This window comes from Pristiophorus japonicus, chromosome 17 (assembly GCF_044704955.1).
Source record: "Pristiophorus japonicus isolate sPriJap1 chromosome 17, sPriJap1.hap1, whole genome shotgun sequence".
In the NCBI taxonomy this organism is placed as follows: Eukaryota; Metazoa; Chordata; class Chondrichthyes; family Pristiophoridae; genus Pristiophorus; species Pristiophorus japonicus.
Window position 1 is genome coordinate 18,792,258 of NC_091993.1, and position 22,165 is coordinate 18,814,422.

A 22,165-nucleotide genomic window follows, 5' to 3' on the forward strand; every position below is an offset into this window, starting at 1 on the left:
AAAAAAGCAGTGCTTTAAATGGTAAGATTTGAAATGGAGACGCCGGACGGAGATCGTTCAAAGTGTCAGCATAAAGAGGGAGGGCCATAAAAAAGGGAAACAGGATCTTTTTGATTTTTGTATCTAACAACACAAAAATACAAGCAGGGATCGCCTGTACTTGTAACAGACCTCAGATCGGCAATGGATATGGTTTATGTGAATTTTGTGTTTGATATTGTGCACAGTTTAGGGCACCCCTTTATAAAATGAAGATAAATGCAAGTTATTTTAACAGAGTGACTGCTGCCAATGAATCAGAAGCTGCGCAGAGTAATTCTGCGCATAAATGTTGGGCCAAAAATGGCGGTCTCTACGGGCGCATACACCTTAAAGGCCCCGCAAGTGCTGGTTCTTGGTGTGTGATGCACATGCACCGAAAACTGACACTTGCAAGCTGGAAAAATGTCTTTTGACAGTTCCAACACATCCCCAGGAGAAAAGCCTTTGCGGGCAGAGATTTGACCTATTTGCCCAGCTCTTGCCCAGTAGATGTGGTGTATTTGGATTTTCAGAAGGTATTTGATAAGGTGCTACACAAGAGGTTATTGAACAAAGTGAGGACTGGGATTGGGGTGGGGGAGGGGGGGGGGGGTAATATGCTGACATAGATTGAGAATTGGTTAATGGACAGAAAACGGAGAGTAGGAATAAACGGATAATTTTCAGGTTGGCAGACAGCAACTAATGGGGTACCACAAGGATCAGTGCTTGGGCCTCAACTGTTCACAATCTATATCAATGAATTGACTGAGGGGACCAAATGTAATATATCCAAGTTTGCTAATGATTCAAACCTAAGTGGGAATGTAAGTTGTGAGGAGGATGCAAAGAGACTTCAAGGGGATTTAGACAGGCTAAGTGAATGGGCAAGAACATGGCAAATTGAATATAATGTTGAGAAATGTGAAGTTATCCACTTTGGTAGGAAAATTAGAAAAGCAGAATATTCTTTAAATGGTGAGAGATTGGTAAATGTTGGTGTTCAGAGGGACCTGGGTGTCCTTGTACACCAATCACTGAAAGTTAACATGCAGGTATAGCAAGCAATTAAGAAAGCAAATGGTATGTTGCCATATATTACATGAGGATTTCAGTATAAGAGTAAAGACGTCTTACTGCAATTATATAGGGCCCCGGTGAGACTGCAGCTGGAGTATTGTGTACAGTTTGGGTCTCCTTGCCTAAAAAAAGGATATACTTGCCATTGAGGGAGTGCAACGAAGGTTCACCAGACTGATTCCTGGAATGGGGGGATTGTCCTATGAGGAGAGATTGAGTAGAAACATACAATATTCTTATAGAGCTTGACAGGGTAGATGCAGGGAGGATGTTTCCTCTGGCTGAGGAGTCTAGAGCCAAGGGTCACAGTCTCAGAATAAGGGGTCAGCTATTTAGGACTGAGATGAGGAGAAATTTCTTCACTCAGAGGGTGGTGAATCTTTGGAATTCTCTACCCCAGAGGGCTGTGGAGGCTCAGTCTTTGAGTATATTCAAGACAGATCGATAGACTTTTGGATATTAAGGAATCATGGGACATGGGGATAGTGCAGGAAAGTGGAGTTGAGGTAGAAGATCAGCCATGATCTCATTGAATGGCAGAGCAGGCTCCAGGGGCCGAATGGCCTAATTATACTCCTAATTCTTATGCTCTTATGTTCTTATATAAACTCTTACGCCTGGTAAAAGCAAGCTTAAAGCCCGCGTTTATGATATGGGGGCCACCACAGTGGTCAAAGGTAGACTTCTGAATATCTGTCCTAGTGCCATTTTGATCACTTGAATAAAGGCCATGATATATTGTCACTGGATTTGAGGCTTTGTTAAACTATCTGTTCTATTTTCTCACAGACAAGAAGTTTGGACAAAAGGCTCAAGAAATTGGAACCATAAATGAGACCTTGAGCCTGCTGAAGCACAGTCTACCACACACCAAGTATGTCACTCCATGTTTGTGGGTTCTCAAGGTCTATGCTTCTAGTGGTAAGTGTCTCCGAAGATCACTGAAGTCACAAACTTGGAAACGTTAAATGACTTCTTCTAAGAAGCCCTCGCGTAACCTATAATAATGAACAACTTTATAATGGACTCCAGTCTTTCTGTCCCTGTAGGCATCTGCTTTAGTGGAATGCGATTCTTGCCTCTTGAGCTTGTTGAGAGATTCGGAGCAAATGAGCTGTCTCTGACAGCGCACCATTGCTGCTGTCCTAATTTATTTCAGTATCTTTGCAGCATTTCCGCTGGGCTTCATGCTACATACCTTTACTCCTTCCCTTTCACCCATGACTGAATGTTCCCACTTCAGTTATCTTCTTGGAAAATCCTGACCTCTTGAATAGTTAAAATTGTTGCGAAATACTCACTTAAGAGGCTGTACTGATCTCTTACTCATTTGATCGTTCGATCATGGATGTCAGTGGTCCTGAATACTTTATTACAAATTTACTTACAGAAGTGCTTTCTCAGTTTCCACATGAATTTTAATTTGTTTCTTCACATACTTTGACCATATATATTATATATATTTTTCCTTCATTTTAATAAAGATAGGACACTAATATTTAATGAATTATATAAGTATAGCTTTTAATGTTGACCCCTTCAGTATGTAGCTGTTAAATGTTTCCAATATTACCCTCCTGCAGTATATAGCGGTTATCTATTTCTGATATCACTTTGCATCGCGGTTATATATTCCTGATGTCTTTGTTTTGTGTTAACGAGGTGTTATATTTGTCTCGCATTGCCCTTCTGCAGTATGTGTCTAATCCCTGACACTTTGGCGAGCAAGTGAGTGTTTTTTTTGACATTTTCTTGTGCGTCTGATCACGGCCTGTTTTATTTGGTACATGTCCAGTTCCAGGGATTTTTTTTTGGCTAACGTTGATCTGGGGCCACTGCTTTGTTCTGATTTTTTTCTTATTCATTCGCGTGATGTGGGCATCGCTGGCAAGGCTGGCATTTATTGCCCGTCCCGAATTGCCCCTGAGAAGATGCTGGTGAGCCGCCTTCTTGACACCTGAGTGGCTTGCTCAGCCATTTCAGAGGACAGTGAAGAGTCAACCACATTGCTGTGAGTCTGGAGATATCGGCCAGGACAGGTAAGGGCGGCAGATTTCCTCCCCTAAAAGACATTAGTGAACCAGATGAGTTTTTATGACAATCCAGTAGTTTCATGGTTACCATTTATTCCAGATTTATTTAATTAACTGAATTAACATTCCCCAGCTAACATCGTGGGATTGTGAACTCGTGACTACTGGATCATTAGTCCAGGCCTCAGGATTACTAGTCCAGTAACATCACCACTATGCTACTGTGCAGGCGTGATGGGCTGAATGGCCTTTTCCTATACTGTAACACACTGAGGCAGTGTTTAATCCTTACCTGATAGTCTTTGCATTGCTGATTGTATGCAGAAACAACAGTTTAACCAGGTACTCATCATCATAGGCAGTCCCTCGAAACGAGGATGACTTGCTTCCACGTCAAAAAGGGATGCATTCACAGGTGTTTCAATGAAGGACATAATATTCCAGGTCCCGAACTACATGTTGAAGGGTGGAAGATGCCTGTGCTTGGATTTTTTTAATGTGTGGTGGCCATTGTACATCAGCCACCTATTGGACTTGACAGAGCTAGGCCTTTATCCAGTGGCAAGGATTAACCAAGGTGACTGGAGACCAGCTCTGCTGCATGGACCTAGCGCTCACACATGTCGCTGTGTGGGCTGGTCCATGCTGCCCCTGGGCCCTCGCCTCTTCTGGGCCCCAAACTCAGCAGCACTGCTGGCCCCACTCTCTGGCACAGCCTCCTGCATGAGGTCGGAGGTGTCATCCTCCTGCTCCTCCTCCTCTGGGTCGTCGCCACCATCTGCACCCGGAGAACAGGGAAATGGCAGAGATGTTGAACAAATATTTTGTATTGGTCTTCATGGTAGGAAACACTAAAAACATCCCAACAGTGGATAATCAAGGGGCTATAGGAAGGGAGGAACTTAATACAATCATTAAAGAAGTAGTACTCGGTAAAATAATGGGACTAAAGGTGGAGAAGTACCCTGGACCTGATGACTTATATCCTCGGGTCTTAAAAGAAGTGGCTGCAGAGATAGTGGATGCATTGGTTGTGATCTACCAAGATTCCCTGGAATCTGGGGCGAGCCCAGAGGATTGGAAAACCATAAATGTAACACCCCTATCTAAAAAAGGAGGCAGACAGAAAGCAGGAAACTATAGACCAGTTAGCCTAACATCTGTTGTTGGGAAAATGCTGAAGTCCATTATTCAGGAAGCAGTAGCGGGACATTTGGAAAAGCATAATTCAATCAAGCAAAGCCAGCATGGTTTTATGAAAGGGAAATCATGTTTGACAAATTTGCTGGAGTTCTTTGAGGATGTAACGAGCAGGGTGGATAAGGGGGAATCAGTGGATGTGGTGTATTTGGCATTCGATAAGGTGCCACATAAAAGGTTACTGCATAAAATAAAAGTTCACAGGGTTGGGGGTAATATATTAGCATGGATAGAGGATTGGCTAACTAACAGAAAACAGAGAGTCGGGATAAATGGGTAATTTTCCGGTTGGCAAACAGTAACTACTGGGATGCTGCAGGGATCGGTGCTGGGGCCTCAATTATTTACAATCTATATTAATGACTTGGATGAAGGGACCGAGTGTAACGTAGCAAAGTTTGCTGATCATAGAAAGATGGGTGGGAAAGCAAATTGTGAGGAGGACACAAAAAAATCTGCAAAGGGATATAGACAGGCTAAATGAGTGGGCAAAAATTTGGCAGATGGAGTATTATGTGGGAAAATGTGAGGTTATCCACTTTGGCAGAAAAAATAGAAAAGCAAATTATAATTTAAATGGAGAAAAATTGCAAAGTGCTGCAGTACAGAGGGACCTGGGAGTCGTGGTGCATGGAACAAAAAAGTGAGTATGTAGGTACAGCAAGTAATCAGAAAGGCAAATGGAATGTTGGCTTTTATTGTAAGGGGGATAGAGTCTAAAAGCAGAGAATTCCTGCTACAACTGTACAGGGCATTGGTGAGACCACACCTGGAGTACTACGTACAGTTTTGGTCTCCGCATTTAAGGAAGGATATACTTGCATTGGAGGCTGTTCAGAAAAGGTTCACTAGGTTGGTTCCTGAGATGAGGGGGTTGTCTTATGAAGATAGGTTGAGTAGGTATACTCATTGGAGTTCAGAAGAATGAGGTGATCTTATCGAAACATATAAGGTAATGAGGGGGCTTGACAAGGTGGATGCAGGGAGGATATTTCCACTCATAGGGGAAACTAAAACTAGGGGACATAGGGCCCGAACTTGGTCAATGCTAAGGCCAGCCCAAATGCCGCCCAAAGATCCGCCGAGAGACCGGGCAGTACTTTGGCCGGGAGATTTCTTCAAAAAATCTGCAAAGATCGCCCAGCGGCAAAAAATTGACTTATGCCGTGAATCTGGGTGGCAGTGGGCAGGAGCTCCAATCTCGGCGGCAAATGCGATCCTCGTCAAAGTGCCGCCGAGGATTGAGTCGGGCCCAGGGAGGGGGGAGCACATAAAAATAAAAATTTGCACAGAAAAAAAAACACTGAAAAACATTCAGGGGACCCCATCCAGGTGAATTGCTGTAAAAAAAAAAGTTTGGTAACCTTTTTTTTGCAGGTCCTCCCTCATACTTATCGTTGGGGGTAGACCTGCCTCCACGCGGCAGTCCTTCCCCCTGATGCCACCGACTCCCGCCTGGAGCAAACTGCCAGCTCGGCGGGCGGGAGGTCACTTACGCGCCTTGCGCGCTAGCGGCCCTCAGCGGGCGGTTCCCAGCGGCCCTCCCCTCCCGCTGGCGTGGGGCCCAGTGGAAACTGGCACCGAGGGGAGACCGCCCAAAAAAACTCGGCGGGCAGTAAGGCCAAAAGGTTCGGGCCCATCGTCTCAGAAGAAGGGGCCGCTGATTTGAAACTGAGATGAGGAGGAATTTCTCCTCTCAGAGGGTTGTAAATCTGTGCAATTCTCTGCCCCAGAGAGCTGTGGAGGCTGGGTCATTGAATATATTTAAGGTGGAGATAGATAGGTTTTTGAGCAATAAGGGAGTAAAGGGTTATGGGGAGCGGGCAGGGAAGTGGAGCTGAGCTAAGATCAGATCAGCTCGAGGGGCCAGGTGGCCTACTCCTGCTCCTATTTCTTATGTTCTTATGTTCTTTGCATGCCAGTACTGGATCTCCCTGATAATTTGGGCAAGTACGTGATATCACTATGACCTCACCAGAATGTGTTTATAATTTGACATATATTTCATGTTGCCTTTACAGTTGCAACTGGTGCTGCAATGGGTAAGATTGGAATTCCGAGACTCCTGCTTAATCTGATATCTCCATACACAACCAGGAGCACGAGGGCTATAAGGTAAGCATTGAAACCTGCCACAATGTAATTGTGCTGTGCTAATCTTCAGAGTACAATCCGCCTCAGGGCAACCTCTCCCTGTTTGACTGAATGAATGGTTTGTTTTCAGCAAAGTCACTGTAATGTTCAAAGAAACATGAATAGTATTTAGTATTAAAGTCATGTTCCACCCAAGGGCAGGTCGTAACTCAAGTCTCACACATGGGATTCTTCAGCCAATGACTCGGGAAGAGTAACTGAGTTATCCTCCTGAACATCCCTGATTATAACTGCTCAGCCATCATGCCTTCAGCTGCCTGGGGCCTAAGCTCTGGAACTCCCTGCCTAAACCTCTCTGTCTCTCTACCTCTCTTTCCTCCTCTAAGATGCTCCTTAAAACCTATATCTTTGACCATCTTGCCCTAATTTCTCATGTCAAATTCTTTGTCTTATAACACTCATGCAAAGCGCCTTGGGACATTTTACAATGTTAAAGGCGCGATATGAATGCAAATTGGTGTTATTGTAATATTACATGATCGCGTCTTCAATCAGGTCAACATCCCCAGCATTGAAGCACTGACCACACTCGACCAGCTCCGTTGGGCAGGCCACATTATCTGCATGCCTGACACAAGACTCACAAAGCAAGCGCTCTACTCGGAACTCCTACATGGCAAATGAGCCCGAGGCGGGCAGAGGAAACGTTTCAAGGACACCCTCAAAGCCTCCCTGATAAAGTGCAACATCCCCACCGACACCTGTGAGTCCCTGGTCCAAGACCGCCCTAAGTGGAGGAAGTGCATCCGGGAGGGCGCTGAGCACCTCGAGTCTCGTCGCCGAGAGCATGCAGAAACCAAGCGCAGGCAGCGGAAGGAGCGTGCGGCAAACCAGTCCCGCCCACCCCTTCCCTCAATGACTATCTGTCCCACCTGTGACAGGGACTGTAATTCCCATATTGGACTGTTCAGTCACCTAAGGACTCACTTTTAGGGGTCAAGTTTCGGCCTGAGTTTCTCCTTTTTTTTGGAGCAACTGGTTTAGAATGGAGTATCTTAGAAATTGCAATTCTCGGCATTTAGTTTGCTCCAGTTCTAGTGAGTTAGAACAATTTCATTTTGGAGCAGTTTTTTTTTCAAAAGGGGGCGTGTCCAGCCACTTACGCCTGTTTTGAAAGTTTAGGCAGTGAAAACTTACTCCAAACTAACTTAGAATGGAGTAAGTGTAGCTTTTTGTACGCTCAGAAAAACCTTGCCTACCAAATCAGGCGTAGGGAATGAGAAATGTTGGGGGGGGGGGGGGGGGGGGAAGGGAAGTTTACAAACATGAAACACATAATTTTTACAAATAAAGAGCCATCATCAATAATAAATGATAAATAAATCAATAAATCAACCAATAAGTCAATCAAAAAAAAATAAAAAATAAAAAATAAAAAAAATTAAACAATCAATAAATAAAAAATTAAATTTCTACTCACCGACTGCAGCACCGAGAGCTCTCCAACAGCATGCTGGGACACCCCCCCCCCCCAGTGTGTGTCTCTCTGTCTCTGTCAGTGTCTCTCTCTCTGTCTGTCAGTGTCTGTGTTTCTGACAGCGAAGGGAGGGGGGTGGGGAGGAGGCGGGGGGGGGAGAGGAGAGGGAGGGGGGGGGAGAGAGGAGGGAGGGAGTGAGGGAGGGAGAGAGGGAGGGTGGTGGGGGAGGAGAGGGAGGGAGGGGGGGGAGGATAGGGAGGGAGGGAGGGGGAGAGGAGAGGAGAGGAGAGGGAAGGAGGGAGAGGAGAGGGAAGGGGGAGAGGAGAGGGAGCGGGGGGAGAGAAGAGAGGGGGGGGAGAGGAGAGGAGAGGGAGGGGGGTTGGAGAGGAGAGGGAGAGGGAGGGAGAGGGGGGAGGCTGAACGGGCCCGACCAACGAGAAGAAGCGGGCCGAAGACTTCGGGCGGGGCCCACCCCCAGCACGATGCCGGGTGGGCAGGCCCCACTGAAGACGTGATGAGGGAGCGGACCGGAGCTGAAGGGGGGGCGGGGGGGAGAGCGGCAGGCAGTGGAGCGGGAGCTGGGGGGGGGGGTGCGGAGGTAGGAGTGGGAGAGAGCCAGAGGGAGTGGGAGCTGAACGGGAGGGGAGGGGGGGCAGCCAGAGCCAGAGCAGGAGCTGGAGGAGGGAGGTGCAGTCCGATCTTCGCCGCCCCAGTGAATCCATTCGGCCAGGGCTAGGGTCGGCGTGCTTCGGGCCCCTCCCACACAGTTTCGGGCGCCTGGAGCTACTGCACATGCGCGCACACTGTAGCGCGCATGTGCAGAGGTCCCAGCACTGTGGGACTTCTGAGTGGAGAATACCGAGGTAAGTTTTCGGCGCGGTTTTGAGCGCGGAAATCAGGCGTGGGTCACGGTGCTGCGCCGTTCTAGGCGTGGCCTGAAACTTGACCCCATTGAGTGGAAGCAAGTCCTCCTCGATTTCGAGGGACTGCCTATGAAATGTATATAACATGACACCAATTCATACTCAGCACATGTACAGTTCATCAAAAATTTCTCAGTTTGCAAGCAACAGGCTAACTCAGACTTAAGAATTTCAATTACAACATTTGGGAACCCAAATTCTATTTATATTGAAAACTGATGGACATGGGTTGAGTAAGCCTCTGTACTGTTATAGACACTGGGATCTTCGGGTAAAGGGAGTGAGTTACTGAGTGATAAGATGCACGAGAATTACTTTTGGTCAGCTGCCCTAATATCTCCTTATGTGGCTCAGTGTCAAATTTTAAGGAAAGACTTGAATTTATATAGCCACTTTCTCGATCACCGGATGTCTCAAAGCGCTTTAGAGCCAATGACGTACTATTTGAAATGTAGTCAGTGTTGTATTGTGGGAAACACGGCAGCCAATTTGGGCACATCAAGCTCCCACTCCCACAGTAATGTGATAATGACCCAATATAGTGTCATGTGGGATCTTTTATGTCTACCTGAGAGGGCAGATGGGGCCTCGGTTTAACATCTGAGCCAAAAACCGGCACTTCCGACAGTGAAGCACTCCCTCAGCACTGCACTGGAGTGTCGGCCTAGATTTACCTGCTCCAGTCGCTGGAGTATAACGCTCCTGTGATGCGTCTTGGGATGGTTTACTACGTTAGCGGCAAGTTGTTGTTTCTGTAACAGCCTTGTGGGAGAGGGAGACCCCAGAGAATGGGATCAAACAGCCTTTGTCTCCTTTTGAACCACCAGTGCCTTTCCGCTATCAGCCTCCTCCCCCAAAACATTTACAACCATTCTTTGCTCTTGGGTGTGTCCGCATCACTCTCGCCATAATTAAAGGATTGAAAATCACGAGTGGTGTCGTGCAGTTTCCAGATAGACGAGGTAGAGAATTTACATCTGAATGCTCGATTAGAGAGGTTCCCATTTTCAGCAGTATTTAATAAACAGAAATGTTCATAAACACACGACAATGTGCTGACCAAAGGCTCGAAAGTGCATTGTTTACATCATTTACAGCTTTTTTATAATCATTTCTTTAAGTGCTTGAAAGATGTTGAACTGAATATGCAATCAAATAGGTGAGCCACTAAAATAAATCCAATTCCAATACCAATTTATTCATCTTTTCCAACTATCAGCAAAGATGGTTGAGAATCCCAGATGTTGCTGCTTGCAAGGTGTTGTCTGTTTGAGCAATTCATAACAGAAACATCACGTGTTAATAAATCTCATCACTTGTCTTAAATAAAGCTTGAAGAATTTTTAATCCCCACTTTCTTTCAGATGAGATGTTAAACCGAGGCCCCGCCTGCTCTCTCAGGTGGAAGTAAATGATCCCACGGCACTATTTTGAAGAAGAGCAGGGGAGTTCTCCCCGGTGTCCTGGGGCCAATATTTATCCCTCAATCAACATCACTAAAACAGATTATCTGGTCATTATCACATTGCTGTTTATGGGAGCTTGCTGAGTACATTACAACAGTGGCTACACTCCCAAAGTACTTCATTGGCTGTAAAGCTCTTTGAGGCATCTGGTGGTCGTGAAAGGTGCTATAGAAATGCAAGTCTTTCTTCTTTGAAGTAAAAACTTTAATGAAGGGCACAATTAAAAGGAGCAAATAAATTAAATGTTTAAATGTAATCATGTTATTTTGAAATATGGTACATTTGATTATTTTATTTTGTTCACAACCTTATTTTGGACAATAGAAATTTCAGTTACTAAAAAAATCATGGCAGATAAAAGTCCTTTCAAGTACCTGTACCGTTTTGAGTAATTCAGTTGGTTCATTAACAAACTGATGGTCAATATAGGATTTTAATATTTTAAACGTTGACATGGTCTTGTGGTGTTTTCAAGTTAACAAGTAGTTTCAATGTAAAATGTCGACATAAAAAATGTAACGCAAAATTCTGACACAGAAAGCAAGACCTGTCGACTGAATCTGTATTCCATACACAAAATGTTAAATAATATATAGATAATTCAAATTTCAGAACGCGTGCCACTAGGCTCCTGCCTGTGCCAGACTAGCCAGTTTGAATTCAGAGACGGAGTATAGGTGCTTGCCCATCTGCTGCTGTCTGACTGTCTCTCTCACCTATTTAGGGCCCGGTGATGAATACAATAGGATCACTATCGCGTCTGCTACTCCCGCTGAGCGAGAGTCAGGCTAGACCCGTTTCTTAACCGATGCGCATTACCCGACTTGGTACTCTGAGTTTGAAAACGTTGTTGCACGTTGCAGTATCCACCAAAATTTAGTCAAGTGTTTAACATATGAACCCCAACCTTTCCTTGGCCTTCACTTAACATTCGGACAGAATGTTTGGTATCCAAGTGACAGCAGTCAGGCTCATTTTTATATCAGCAGTGACGACCGGCATTTGACTCAGTTGCTGTAACCAGATCCCTCTCAACACGTAGTGGCGCAGGGCTCTGCTGTACTTACAGGCGACCGAGAGGAACAGGGGCACTGATTCCCGAGACGAGGAAATATATGAGTAGGTGGAAGATATAGGAGTCTACAATAGCAAAACTTGTCACCACCAAGGGTGCTCCTGCTTTGGTGCACTACAATTTTTATTGAGAGGATTAAGTATTGTGCTATAAATATAGGCTCATTCAGGCAAGAAGTTGCTCAAATGAAAAGGCCACTTCTGTCCTATAAATACAGTGTGGGGGCCTGACTTATAAGTAAACGATTGGCCAGCATGGGCCCCATCGTCTTACACGAAGTGACTGCTGACGAGCTCAAATGCCGAGGGATTTGATCCTGCGAACTGAAGTCAGAGTGTGCTGATATAACTGAAACACAATCTGGCTCCATCAGAGAGGCCTCCCGCTGTTGGTCTGTGACGCTGTGTTAGTCACAGCTGGTGGTTGTGTCTGGAGGCTGCAATTTGAAAAATATTTTTCATGTTCGTTCCTGTGAGGTGGGCATCGCTGGCAAGGTCGGCACTTATTGCCCGTCCCTAATTGCCCCTTGAGAAGGTGGTGGTGAGCCGCCTTCTTGAACCACTGCAGTCCGTGTGGTGAAGGTGCTCCCACAGTGCTGTTAGGGAGAGAGTTCCAGGGTTTTGATCCAGCGACGATGAAGGAACGGTGATATAATTCCAAGCCAGGACGGTGTGTAATTTGGAAGGGAACTTGCAGGTGATGGTGTTCCCATGCGCCTGCTGCCCTTGTCCTTCTAGGTGCTGGAGGTGGTGGGCCAAACAAGCCTTGGCGAGTTGCTGCAGTGCATCTTGTAGACGGTGCACACTGCAGCCACGGTGCGCCGGTGGTGGAGGGAGTGAATGTTTAAGGTAATGGATGGGGTGCCAATTAAATGGGCTGCTTTGTCCTGGGTGGTGTCGAGCTTCTTGAGTGTTGTCGGAGCTGCACTCATCAGGAGTATTCCATCACACTCCTGACTTGTGCCTTGTAGATGGCAGAAAGGCTTTGGGGATCTGAAAAAGATGCAGTCGGCCGCTGCCATTGTCCGACCATCATCCAGTGCTGACAGGCCTTGGATCTGAGCAAGGAGCGGGCAGAGGGAGGATTTGAGCAGGGACGGGTCAGTCAGCAGGGTCTGGGCATACCCGTGGGAGAGACACCCCTCATCTTGGGATATTGCTGCTCGGGTAGCACTCCTGTATCTGGCAGTGGCTGAGTCTGGATTGGGGCTGGCAGCGAGTTGTGGCTGGAAGGCAGTAATCAGGATGGGACCAACCATTCAACTACGCTTTGCAACACTCACGTGGAAAATACATTGAAATATTAAAGCGTGATTTCATATTCCACCTTCTCTGTCAGGTTGAATGACTTGAACTCTTGAAAATAATATGCTGGGAAAGGTGCAGTGAAATTTCCGATCCACTTGTTCAAAGTGGCTTTTTGCTCATTTGTTTAAAATGGGAATCTTTGGCTTGCAAGCGACCGAGTCTAGACAACAATAGACCTGTGGATAGTTCCAGCGAAGCTCAACAGAAGCTCGAGGTACAGCACCTCATCTTTCCACTGGGCACTATACGGCCCTCTGGACTCAACATCGAGTTCCGAGATGTGGGCGTCGCCGGCAAGGCCGGCATTTATTGCCCATCCCTAATCGCCCTCGGGAAGGTGGTGATGAGCCGCCTTCTTGAACCGCTGCAGTCCGTGTGGTGAAGGTGCTCCCACAGTGCGGCTAGGGAGGGAGTTCCAGGATTTTGACCCAGCGACGATGCAGGAACGGCCGATATATTTCCAAGTCGGCGCGGTGTGTGACTTGGAGGGGAACGTGGAGGTGGTGGTGTTCCCATGCACTTGCTGCCCTTGTCCTTCTAGGAGGTGGAGGTCACGGGTTTTGGAGGTGCTGCCGAAGAAGCCGTTCAAGAATTTCAGATCATAACCTCTGCCTCTATTTTTTTTGACATGGTGACTGTTGATGATTCTGCCATTCCCATTTACGCCTCATTTAGACCCGTCTCTTGTTCTTAACTTGTTCCATTACCATCTCCTTTTGCCTTGTACCGTCATCCTTTTTTGTCTCTCTAATCTCCTCTGCCTCCCACCCTATCACAGACCTTCCCTTTTGTTCTTTCCTCCCCTCCCCCTTCCCCTACACTTGCTTAAAATTGAACTTTTCCCAGTTCGAGACGAAGGGTCATCGATCTGAAACATTATCTCTGCTTCACTCTCCACAGACGTTGCCTGACCTGCTGAGTGTTTCCAGCATTTTCTGTTTTTAATAATAGTCCTTTAAATGTTGGGCACATCACAATCCCGAGGGTAATTGGGGATGGGCAATAAATGCTGGTCATGTGGGTGATGCCCACATCCTGGGACAATTTAAAAAAAAAAATCCCATGGTGTGGTCAGACATAAAAATGTAGCAAAAAAAAGACTATTGATTCAATCCCGCTCTACACCTGATCTGCCCAATTTTCATCATTATTCACCCCCTCCGTCCTCACACTGCTGCAGAGGGAGGCTTTTATCCCAAGACTAGTAAACAGATTCATAATTATATACACTGCTTCCATATACTGCTCCGTCTTTTCCCCTGTACCCGCCTTCAATGTGCTTGGTGATGTATCTCCAGGGGGTTTTGAGGGCATGGTTCCTTGCCACATTTTTGAATTTTTACATTAAGTTGATGCGTTCTGGTTAATCTTAAATACTTATTAACTTTTCACTTGACTGTTACTGTGGCTCAGTGGGTAGCACTCTTGCCTCTGAGTCAGAAGGTTGTGGGTTCAAGTCCCACTCCAGAGACTTGAGCACGTAACTCTAGGCTGACACTCCAGTGCAGTACTGAGGGAGTGCTGCACTGTCGGAGGTGCTGTCTTCCGGATGAGAAGTTAAACCGAGGCCCCGTCTGCCCCCTCAGGTGAATGTAAAAGATTCCATGGCACTATTTTGAAGAAGAGCAGGGGAGTTATCCCCGGTGTCGTGGGGCCAATATTTATCCTTCAATCAACATAACAAAAACAGATTATCTGGTCATTATCACATTGCTGTTTGTGGGAGCTTGCTGTGCGCAAGTTGGCTGCCGCGTTTCCCACATTACAACAGTGACTACACTCCAAAAATACATCATTGGCTGTAAAGTGCTTTGAGATGTCCGGTGGTCATAAAATGCGTTATATAAATGCAAGTCCTTCTTTCTTTAAACTCCAGAGAATATGGGCTTAGTCTACTCAATCACATTCCATCACAAGTATCCCGGCCATTTTGAAGGTTTGGCTATCCATGAGGTGATTCAGCCATCCACTAGCTTCGGTTTTGGTGGTCACACCCTGGCCTTCCACCCCAGTATGGGACCTGGATTCCAACCCACCCCAGACTGATGGGAATAAACCTCTCTTCTATTTTCTGCCTGTAGTTTTCCTACTGGCCGTGAGTTTGGACCTTCTGAACTCTGTTTCATATGGGCCTGAATCCGTGGCAGAAAATTGTCCAATTTCATGATTCTGCCTGCCTCACTTAGAGGGAACATGAAACAGCTTATATGTGAGATAGGACGAGTGCAGTCGGGATCTGGGTTACAGTACATTGTTGGATCTGTATTTTAGCTTCATTCTCGAACGCAGGAATTGAAAGCTCTTTGTCTCCCAGAATGGCCCAGCAATCATGTGGATTTTTGATAAAGAGTGAAAGTATGTATGTGGATGCATTTACTTGATACAGTCTGCACACTGAATAAAATATTAATTCTAATTTTCAGAGCAGCCACAGAAGGTCTTTCCGCTTTACTGAAATCGAGTAAGTTTTTACTCATTTCACGTTTCATTATCCTTTTATATAAAATATATAGTAAAATGATTTTATATCTGTGGATGCCTGTCTTGTGCTGTGAATCTGTCTTCTTGTCTGAAGCAACTCTTGTTCTTTCTATTCTGGATCTATCAGGAGAAAGTAAATGATTGTATTCATGCAAAATTAAAACAATAATGTTACTAAAATGCTTGTTATTGTTTTAAATTCCTTGGATACAATTCTGTTTTTTTTTAATCTACATCTCATCGCCTTGTTTTATGACGCGCTTCGAATCTCAGCTTTCCACCCTGTAGCTGTGCTTCTGACTTCATCATCTGGTCCTGTAACCTCACTTCTAATCTCACCATCCCCTTTATGACTGTGCTTCTAACTGTCCTGCACCATGGTTGCAGTTCAAGATTAATTGGTGCTTTATCTCATCGCTGTTTGTGGGTTTTGCTGTGTGCTATTTCGGCTGCTTCAGTAGCCTACAAAACAACAGTAATCAGTAATTCAGTGGCTGTAAAGTTTATTGGGACATCCTGAGGCCACGCAAGGTGCTGTAAAATTCAAACTTATTTTATAATCTCACAGTCGCGTTTCATAGAATCATAGAGTTTACAGCACGGAAGGAGGCCATTTTGGCCCATCGTGTCCGTGCCGGCCAACAAGAAGCTATCCAGCCTAATCCCACTTTCCAGCTCGATGTCCGTAACCCTGCAGGTTACGGCACTACAAGTGCACATCCTTGTACTTTTTAAATGTGGTGAGGGTTTCTGCCTCTACCACCCTGTCAGGCAGTGAGTTCCAGACCCCCACAACCCTCTGGGTGAAGAAATTTCCCCTCAAATCCCCTCTAAACCTTCTACCAATTACTTTAAATTTATGGCCCCTGGTCGTTGACCCCTCTGCTAAAGGAAATAGGCCCTTTCTATCCATTATATCGAGGCCCCTCATAATTTTATACACCTCAATGAGGTCTCCCCTCAGCCTCCTCTGTTCCAATGAAAACAAACCCAGCCTATCTCATCTGTCCTCATAGCTTAGATTCTCCACTCCCGGCAACATCCTTGTAAATCTCCTCTGTATCCTCTCCAGTGCAATCACGCCCTTCCTGTAATGTGGTGACCAGAACTGCACGCAGTACTCCAGCTGCGGTCTAACCAGTGTTTTATACAGTTCAAGCATAACTCCCTGCTCTTGTATTCAATGCCTCAGCCAATAAAGGTAAGCATTCCGTATGCCTTCTTAACCACCTTATCTACCTGGCCTGCTACTTTCAGGGATCTGTGGACAAGCACTCCAAGGTCCATTTGTTCCTCTAAACTTCTCAGTGTCCTATCATTTAATGTGTATTCCCTTTCCTTGTTAGCCCTCCCAAAATGCATTACCTCACACTACTCTAGATTAAATTCCATTTGCCACTGTTCTGTCCACCTGACCAGTTGATTGATATCTTCCTGCTTCATGGCTTCATTTCGAATCTCACTAACGCATTCTGCGACTGCTAATATCACTGCCTAGTGACTGCGCTTTGAATATTGCTTCACATGAATGCGCTCCTAGTTTTATTTTCCAACAACGCCTGCTTCTAATCTCTCCCGTTTCTCCTGTCTTTATGCTGATGCTTCTCCATTTGATCCCAGGTGCAACATTCAAAACGTGACATTTGATTGGCCGAAAAGCAACTCAAAATACTGCATTTTCAGCCAATTGAGCCCAGAGCTGTAAAGATTGTTGCGATTTTCACCACGGGTATAATTGTTGTAAGAATTACATCACCCACGCACTGCATGAGATAATTAGACTGTGGTTATATGATAAAGGATTGTGTTCATTATGCAGTCTGTACATAGATTATAGTATTATAAAGATTGTGTTACACAAAGGTTTGAGGTGTAGCTACACCCTTATTCCACAGGGTGGCACTATTGTCTATTAATCAGATGAAGAGCCAGAGTACGAGCATCAATCACTCACCCTCGAGATCCAGTCAGTTTTTTACATACAGGCAACTCTCCAGTATCCGTACATGGATCCAACGGGAAACCGTTGTAAAGGGATTTAAAATTCTATTGCTAACAAGTGAAAAGACAGCTCCAAATAATTTGGAAAAATCGCCTTCCAAACACTGTGCTCATTTGTATTTGCTCATTCTCCTTCTCACGCACTCTCTCTCTCTCACACTCGCACATTCCCTCTCTCACACACACTCTCTCTCTCTCTCTCACTCACCATAAGAATCACCCTCCTCTGCCTTCGCTTTGCTGGTGTGTGTGTGTGTGAGCGCTGCTGCAGCCGATGTCTCTCGTGGCTGCCACTGACATTGAGAATGAGGGTAGTGCTGGTTATGTCCATCATTTGTTGCTGTTTGTAGCTGATTGTATTGATTCATTAAAGTTTAAAATGTAGACTCACCCTAACGGAAAAATCGTTTACCCGGAATAGCCCAATCCCCAAGGGACCCGGATAATCGAGAGTTGCCTATATATATAGATATATATATATAGTGTTCCTAACACAGATGAGACTGCACACAGGGAGGTTAAAGTAACAGTGACCTCAGTCTTTAATAAGACACTCCAGAGTGAGGAACAGGCCTTAGGGGCCGGCATACATACAGTGCTCCCAAGGGATGCTGGGATCCCTTGGGACTTCAGGGGATGAGCTCCCTGGTGGCGGAACATGGGAGTGCATGCTTTACAGATACACAACATCACTCCCCCCCGAAAGTCAAAGTGAAAACTATTTACAAGGTGAGGCGGTCGGGAGCCTTTCTTTCTCTGGTGGAATGCCTCGGTACAAATGTCTGTTCTGGTGTGTTGGCTGTGCCCTCGCTGGGCTGGCATGTTGTTGGCCCTGCAGGGCTGCTGGGTGAGCCTGACCTTGCTGGGCTGTTGGGCGGGATGGGTTCGATTTCCTGGTCCGGCGTGGTGTCGTTGATCCTTTGGGTGTGTGTTGTGGGCTCGAAAAAGGTGGTGTCTGCTGTGGGTTGTTCAGGGCAGTCTGTGAACCGCAGCCTCGTTTGGTCCAGGTGCTTTCTGCAAATTTTGACCAATGTCTAGTTTGACTACAAACACCCTATTCCCTTCTTTAGCTATCACCGTGCCCACGATCCACTTGGGACCATGTCCATAGTTTAGCACATACACAGGGTCATTCAGATCAATTTCCCGTGACACAGTGGCGCGACCATCGTTTACATTTTGTTGCTGCCGCCTGCTCTCTACCTGATCATGCAGGTTGGGGTGAACCAGCAAGAGTCTGGTTTTAAGTGTCCTTTTCATGAGTAGCTCAGCCGGGGCAACCCCTGTGAGCGAGTGGGGTCTCGTGCGATAGCTGAGCAGTATTTGGGGCAGGCAGGTTTGGAGTGAGCCTTCTGTGACTCGTTTTAGGCTCTGTTTGATGGCTTGTACTGCCCGCTCTGCCTGCCCATTGGAGGCTGGTTTAAACGGGGCCGAGGTGACATGTTTGATCCCATCGCGGATCATGAATTCTTTAAATTCGGCATTGGTGAAACATGGCCCGTTGTCACTGACCATTATGTCAGGCAGGCCGTGGGTGGCAAACATGGCAGTCAGGCTTTCAATGGTGGCGGTGGCGGTGCTTCCCGACATTATTTCACATTCAATCCATTTTGAAAAAGCATCCAGCACCACCAGGAACATTTTACCGAGAAATGGGCCCACATAGTCGACATGGATCCTCGACCATGGTCTGGAGGGCCAGGACCACAAACTTAGTGGTACCTCTCTGGGCGCGCTGCTCAACTGAGCACATACGCTGCATTGCCATACACAGGACTCTAAGTCAGAGTCGATACCGGGCCACCACACGTGGGATCTGGCTATCGCTTTCATCATTACTATACCCGGGTGTGTGCTGTGGAGGTCCGAGATGAACGTCTCCCTGCCCTTTTTTGGTAGCACTTCGCGGTTACCCCACAACCGGCAGTCTGCCTGAATGGACAGCTCGTCCTTTCGCCGCTGGAATGGCTTGATTGGCTCTTGCATTTCAACGGGGTTGCTGGCTCAACTCCCATGCAGTACACACTTTTTTTTACTAGGGACAGCAGAGGATCTTGGCTGCTGCATCATCAACAAGTTTGCAGGCTGCACCATTTCCACCTCCGTGGTGGGCAATGGTAGCCGACTGAGAGCATCCGCACAGTTCTCGGTGCCTGGCCTGTGGCGGATGGTATAGTTATACGCTGATAGCGCGTGTGCCCACCTTTGTATGCAGGCTGAGGCATTAGTATTTATCCCCTTGTTTTCAGCGAAGAGGGATGTGAGGGGCTTGTGATCGGTTTCCAGCTCAAATTTGAGGCCAAACAGGTACTGATGCATTTTCTTTATCCCAAACACATACGCTAATGCCTCTTTCTCAATCATGCTGTAGGCTCTCTTGGCCTTAGACAAGCTCCTGGAAGCATAGATGACAGGTAGCAACTTCCCCGCAACGTTAGCTTGTTGTAATACACACTCGACTCCATACGACGACGCGTCACATGCTAGCACAAGTCTTTTACACAGGTTATACAATACAAGCAGCTTGTTGGAGCATAAAATGTTTCTGGCTTTCTCAAAAGCAATTACTTGTTTTTTTCCCGATACCCAGTTCCCACTTTGCACAATAACACATGTAGGGGCTCTAAGAGGGTGCTTAACCCCAGAAGTAAGTTACCAAAATAGTTGAGGAGTTCCAGGAACGACAGCAGATCCGTGACATTCTGTGGCCTGGGCACGTTCCTGATAGCCTCTGTCTTGGCATCTGTGGGCCGAATGCCGTCCGCCGCGATCTTTCTCCCCAAAAACTCCACTTCTGTTGCCATGAAGATGCATTTCGACCTCTTCAGCCGCAGCCCTACGCGATCCAGTCGCTGGAGGACCTCCTCCAGGTTTTGTAGGTGCTCGGCGGTGTCCCGACCCGTGACCAATATGTCGTCCTGAAAGACCGCCGACTTGAGTAGGCTCTCCATGTTTCTCTGGAAGATCGCTGCAGCCAACCGAATTCCAAATGGGCATCTGTTGTAGATGAACAGTCCCTTGTGCATGTTGATGCAGGTGAGGCACTTCGAAGACTCCCCCAGCTCCTGCATCATGTAGGCCGAAGTCAGGTCGAGCTTGGTGAACGTCTTGTCTCCTGCCAGCATCGCAAATAGGTCATCTGCCTTAGGTAGCGGGTATTGGTCCTGTAGCGAGAAACGATTAATAGTTACTTTAAAATCACCGCAAATCCTGACCGTGCCATAACTTTTGAGTACTGGAACAATCGGGCTGGCCCACTCGCTGAATTTCACTGGGGAGATAATGCCCTCGCATTGCAGCCTGTCCAGCTCGATTTCCACTCTCTCCCTCATCATGTGAAGTACCGCTTGCGCCTTGTGGTGAATGGGCCGTGCCCCTGGGACCAAGTGGATCCACACCTTCGCCCCGGAAAAGTTTCCAATGCAGAGACACGATGTACAAATCTCTGGACAGTGGAGGAAAGGATGTTCTGAACGTGGCCCTCATCCTGAAGGCCACCTTTGTGTGCGGCTGCATCAAGCTGTGCACAGACCCCCGGTACGCAAACACCAAGTGTCACTACGTGCTGAGGTTCTACCTGTCCCTGGTGTTGCGAAGGATGGGTCTGCCCCCACCAGCTGGACCATGCCTGCCCACCTGTCCTTCGTGGAAAAGTTTTTCAGAAAAAACCCCTTTGACCACAAGGCCATAAAGCAGTGGTCGGCACGTAACGTCCTGGACGCCCTACGAAAGAAGGAGAGGGTGGACCCTGTCGGGTGGTTCCCCGAGCAGACTGTCGAGCTCGTCTGGCAGAACGTTTCATCACCAGAGCTTTCACACAAGCACCAAGATGTAGCTTGGTTGGCGGTGAGGAGGGCCCTACCCGTCAGATCCTTCATGCACAGCCGGGGTTTCAGAGACACGGCACTCTGCCCCCGAGTTGGCTGTGGTGCGGACGAGACAGTCATCCATCTCCTTTGGGATTGCCCCCTTTGCAAGTCGGGTCTGGATGGAGATGCAGTGGTTACTGTCGAGGTTCATCCCAAGCAGCTCCGTAACACATGACTCTGTGCTCTACGGGCTGTTCCCAGGGACACACGCCGAGACAGACATCACCTGCTGCTGGAGGGCCATCAACTCGGTCAAAGACGCACTTTGGTCTTCCCGAAACTTGCTGGTCTTCTAGAGCAAGGAGATGTCCACGTCTGCGTGTTGCAGACTGGCGCAATCCAAGATCCAGGAGTACGTGCTGAGGGACGCACTTAAAATTGGTGCAGTCGCCGCAAAGGCACGGTGGGGAAGGGCCACAGTTTAAAGCCCTTCTGCCACAGTAAACCCGGGGGCTGGAATCAGTATAAAACTGTATGTAACTGAAATGTAACTAAAAGAAATGTAACTGTACCCTCACCCATTCCGTGTACCGTATAGTGCCACTAGTAAAGCGATATGATGACTGTATTACAATGTATCCTGGATTGTACTGAAATGTACCTCGAAATGGAAAGCAAGCAAATCTATTGAACGGAACTGCCGTTAGTATCCAAATGTACTGAACTGCCTTCCAATGTATTGTGCAAATTTTTATATGAATCAAGTATATTTTGAAATTAAAAAAAAAAATTTGTTAAGAACCTGGGTACATGAGGCCTCATCGACATGTGATAGCGCTCGGATGTCATCCCAGTTCTAGCGGATTTTGCCCAGCCAACTCCTTCCAAGCAGTGTGGGGCCATCGCCCGGAACAGTCCAGAGTGGCAGTTCGTGCACCGTGTCCTCGTAGGTGACCTTGACCATGGCGCTGCCCAGGACAGTGATAAGCTGTTTGGTGTACGTTCTCAGTTTCTTGTGGATGGGGCTCAGGGCTGGTCTGAGTGCCTTGTTGCACCACAGTCTCTCAAACATCTTTTTACTCATGATGGATTGGCTAGCGCCAGTGTCCAGTTCCATGGCTACGGGTAAGCCATTCAATTTTACGTTTAGCATTATAGGTGGACATTTCATTGAAAATGTGTGCACCCCGTGTACTTC

At 46.9% G+C, this 22,165-nt stretch overlaps 1 protein-coding gene across 1 annotated transcript in view; it reads left to right on the forward strand.

Moving 5' to 3' along the window:
* Positions 1 to 22,165, forward strand: part of LOC139227586 (cytosolic carboxypeptidase 4) — a 267,409-nt gene that overhangs the window by 20,989 nt on the left and 224,255 nt on the right. Inside the window, exons 4-6 of the mRNA XM_070858449.1 lie at positions 1,891 to 2,022; positions 6,356 to 6,449; positions 15,100 to 15,137. Coding sequence (XP_070714550.1) covers positions 1,891 to 2,022; positions 6,356 to 6,449; positions 15,100 to 15,137 — 264 coding nt within the window. The remainder of the gene's footprint in view (positions 1 to 1,890; positions 2,023 to 6,355; positions 6,450 to 15,099; positions 15,138 to 22,165) is intronic.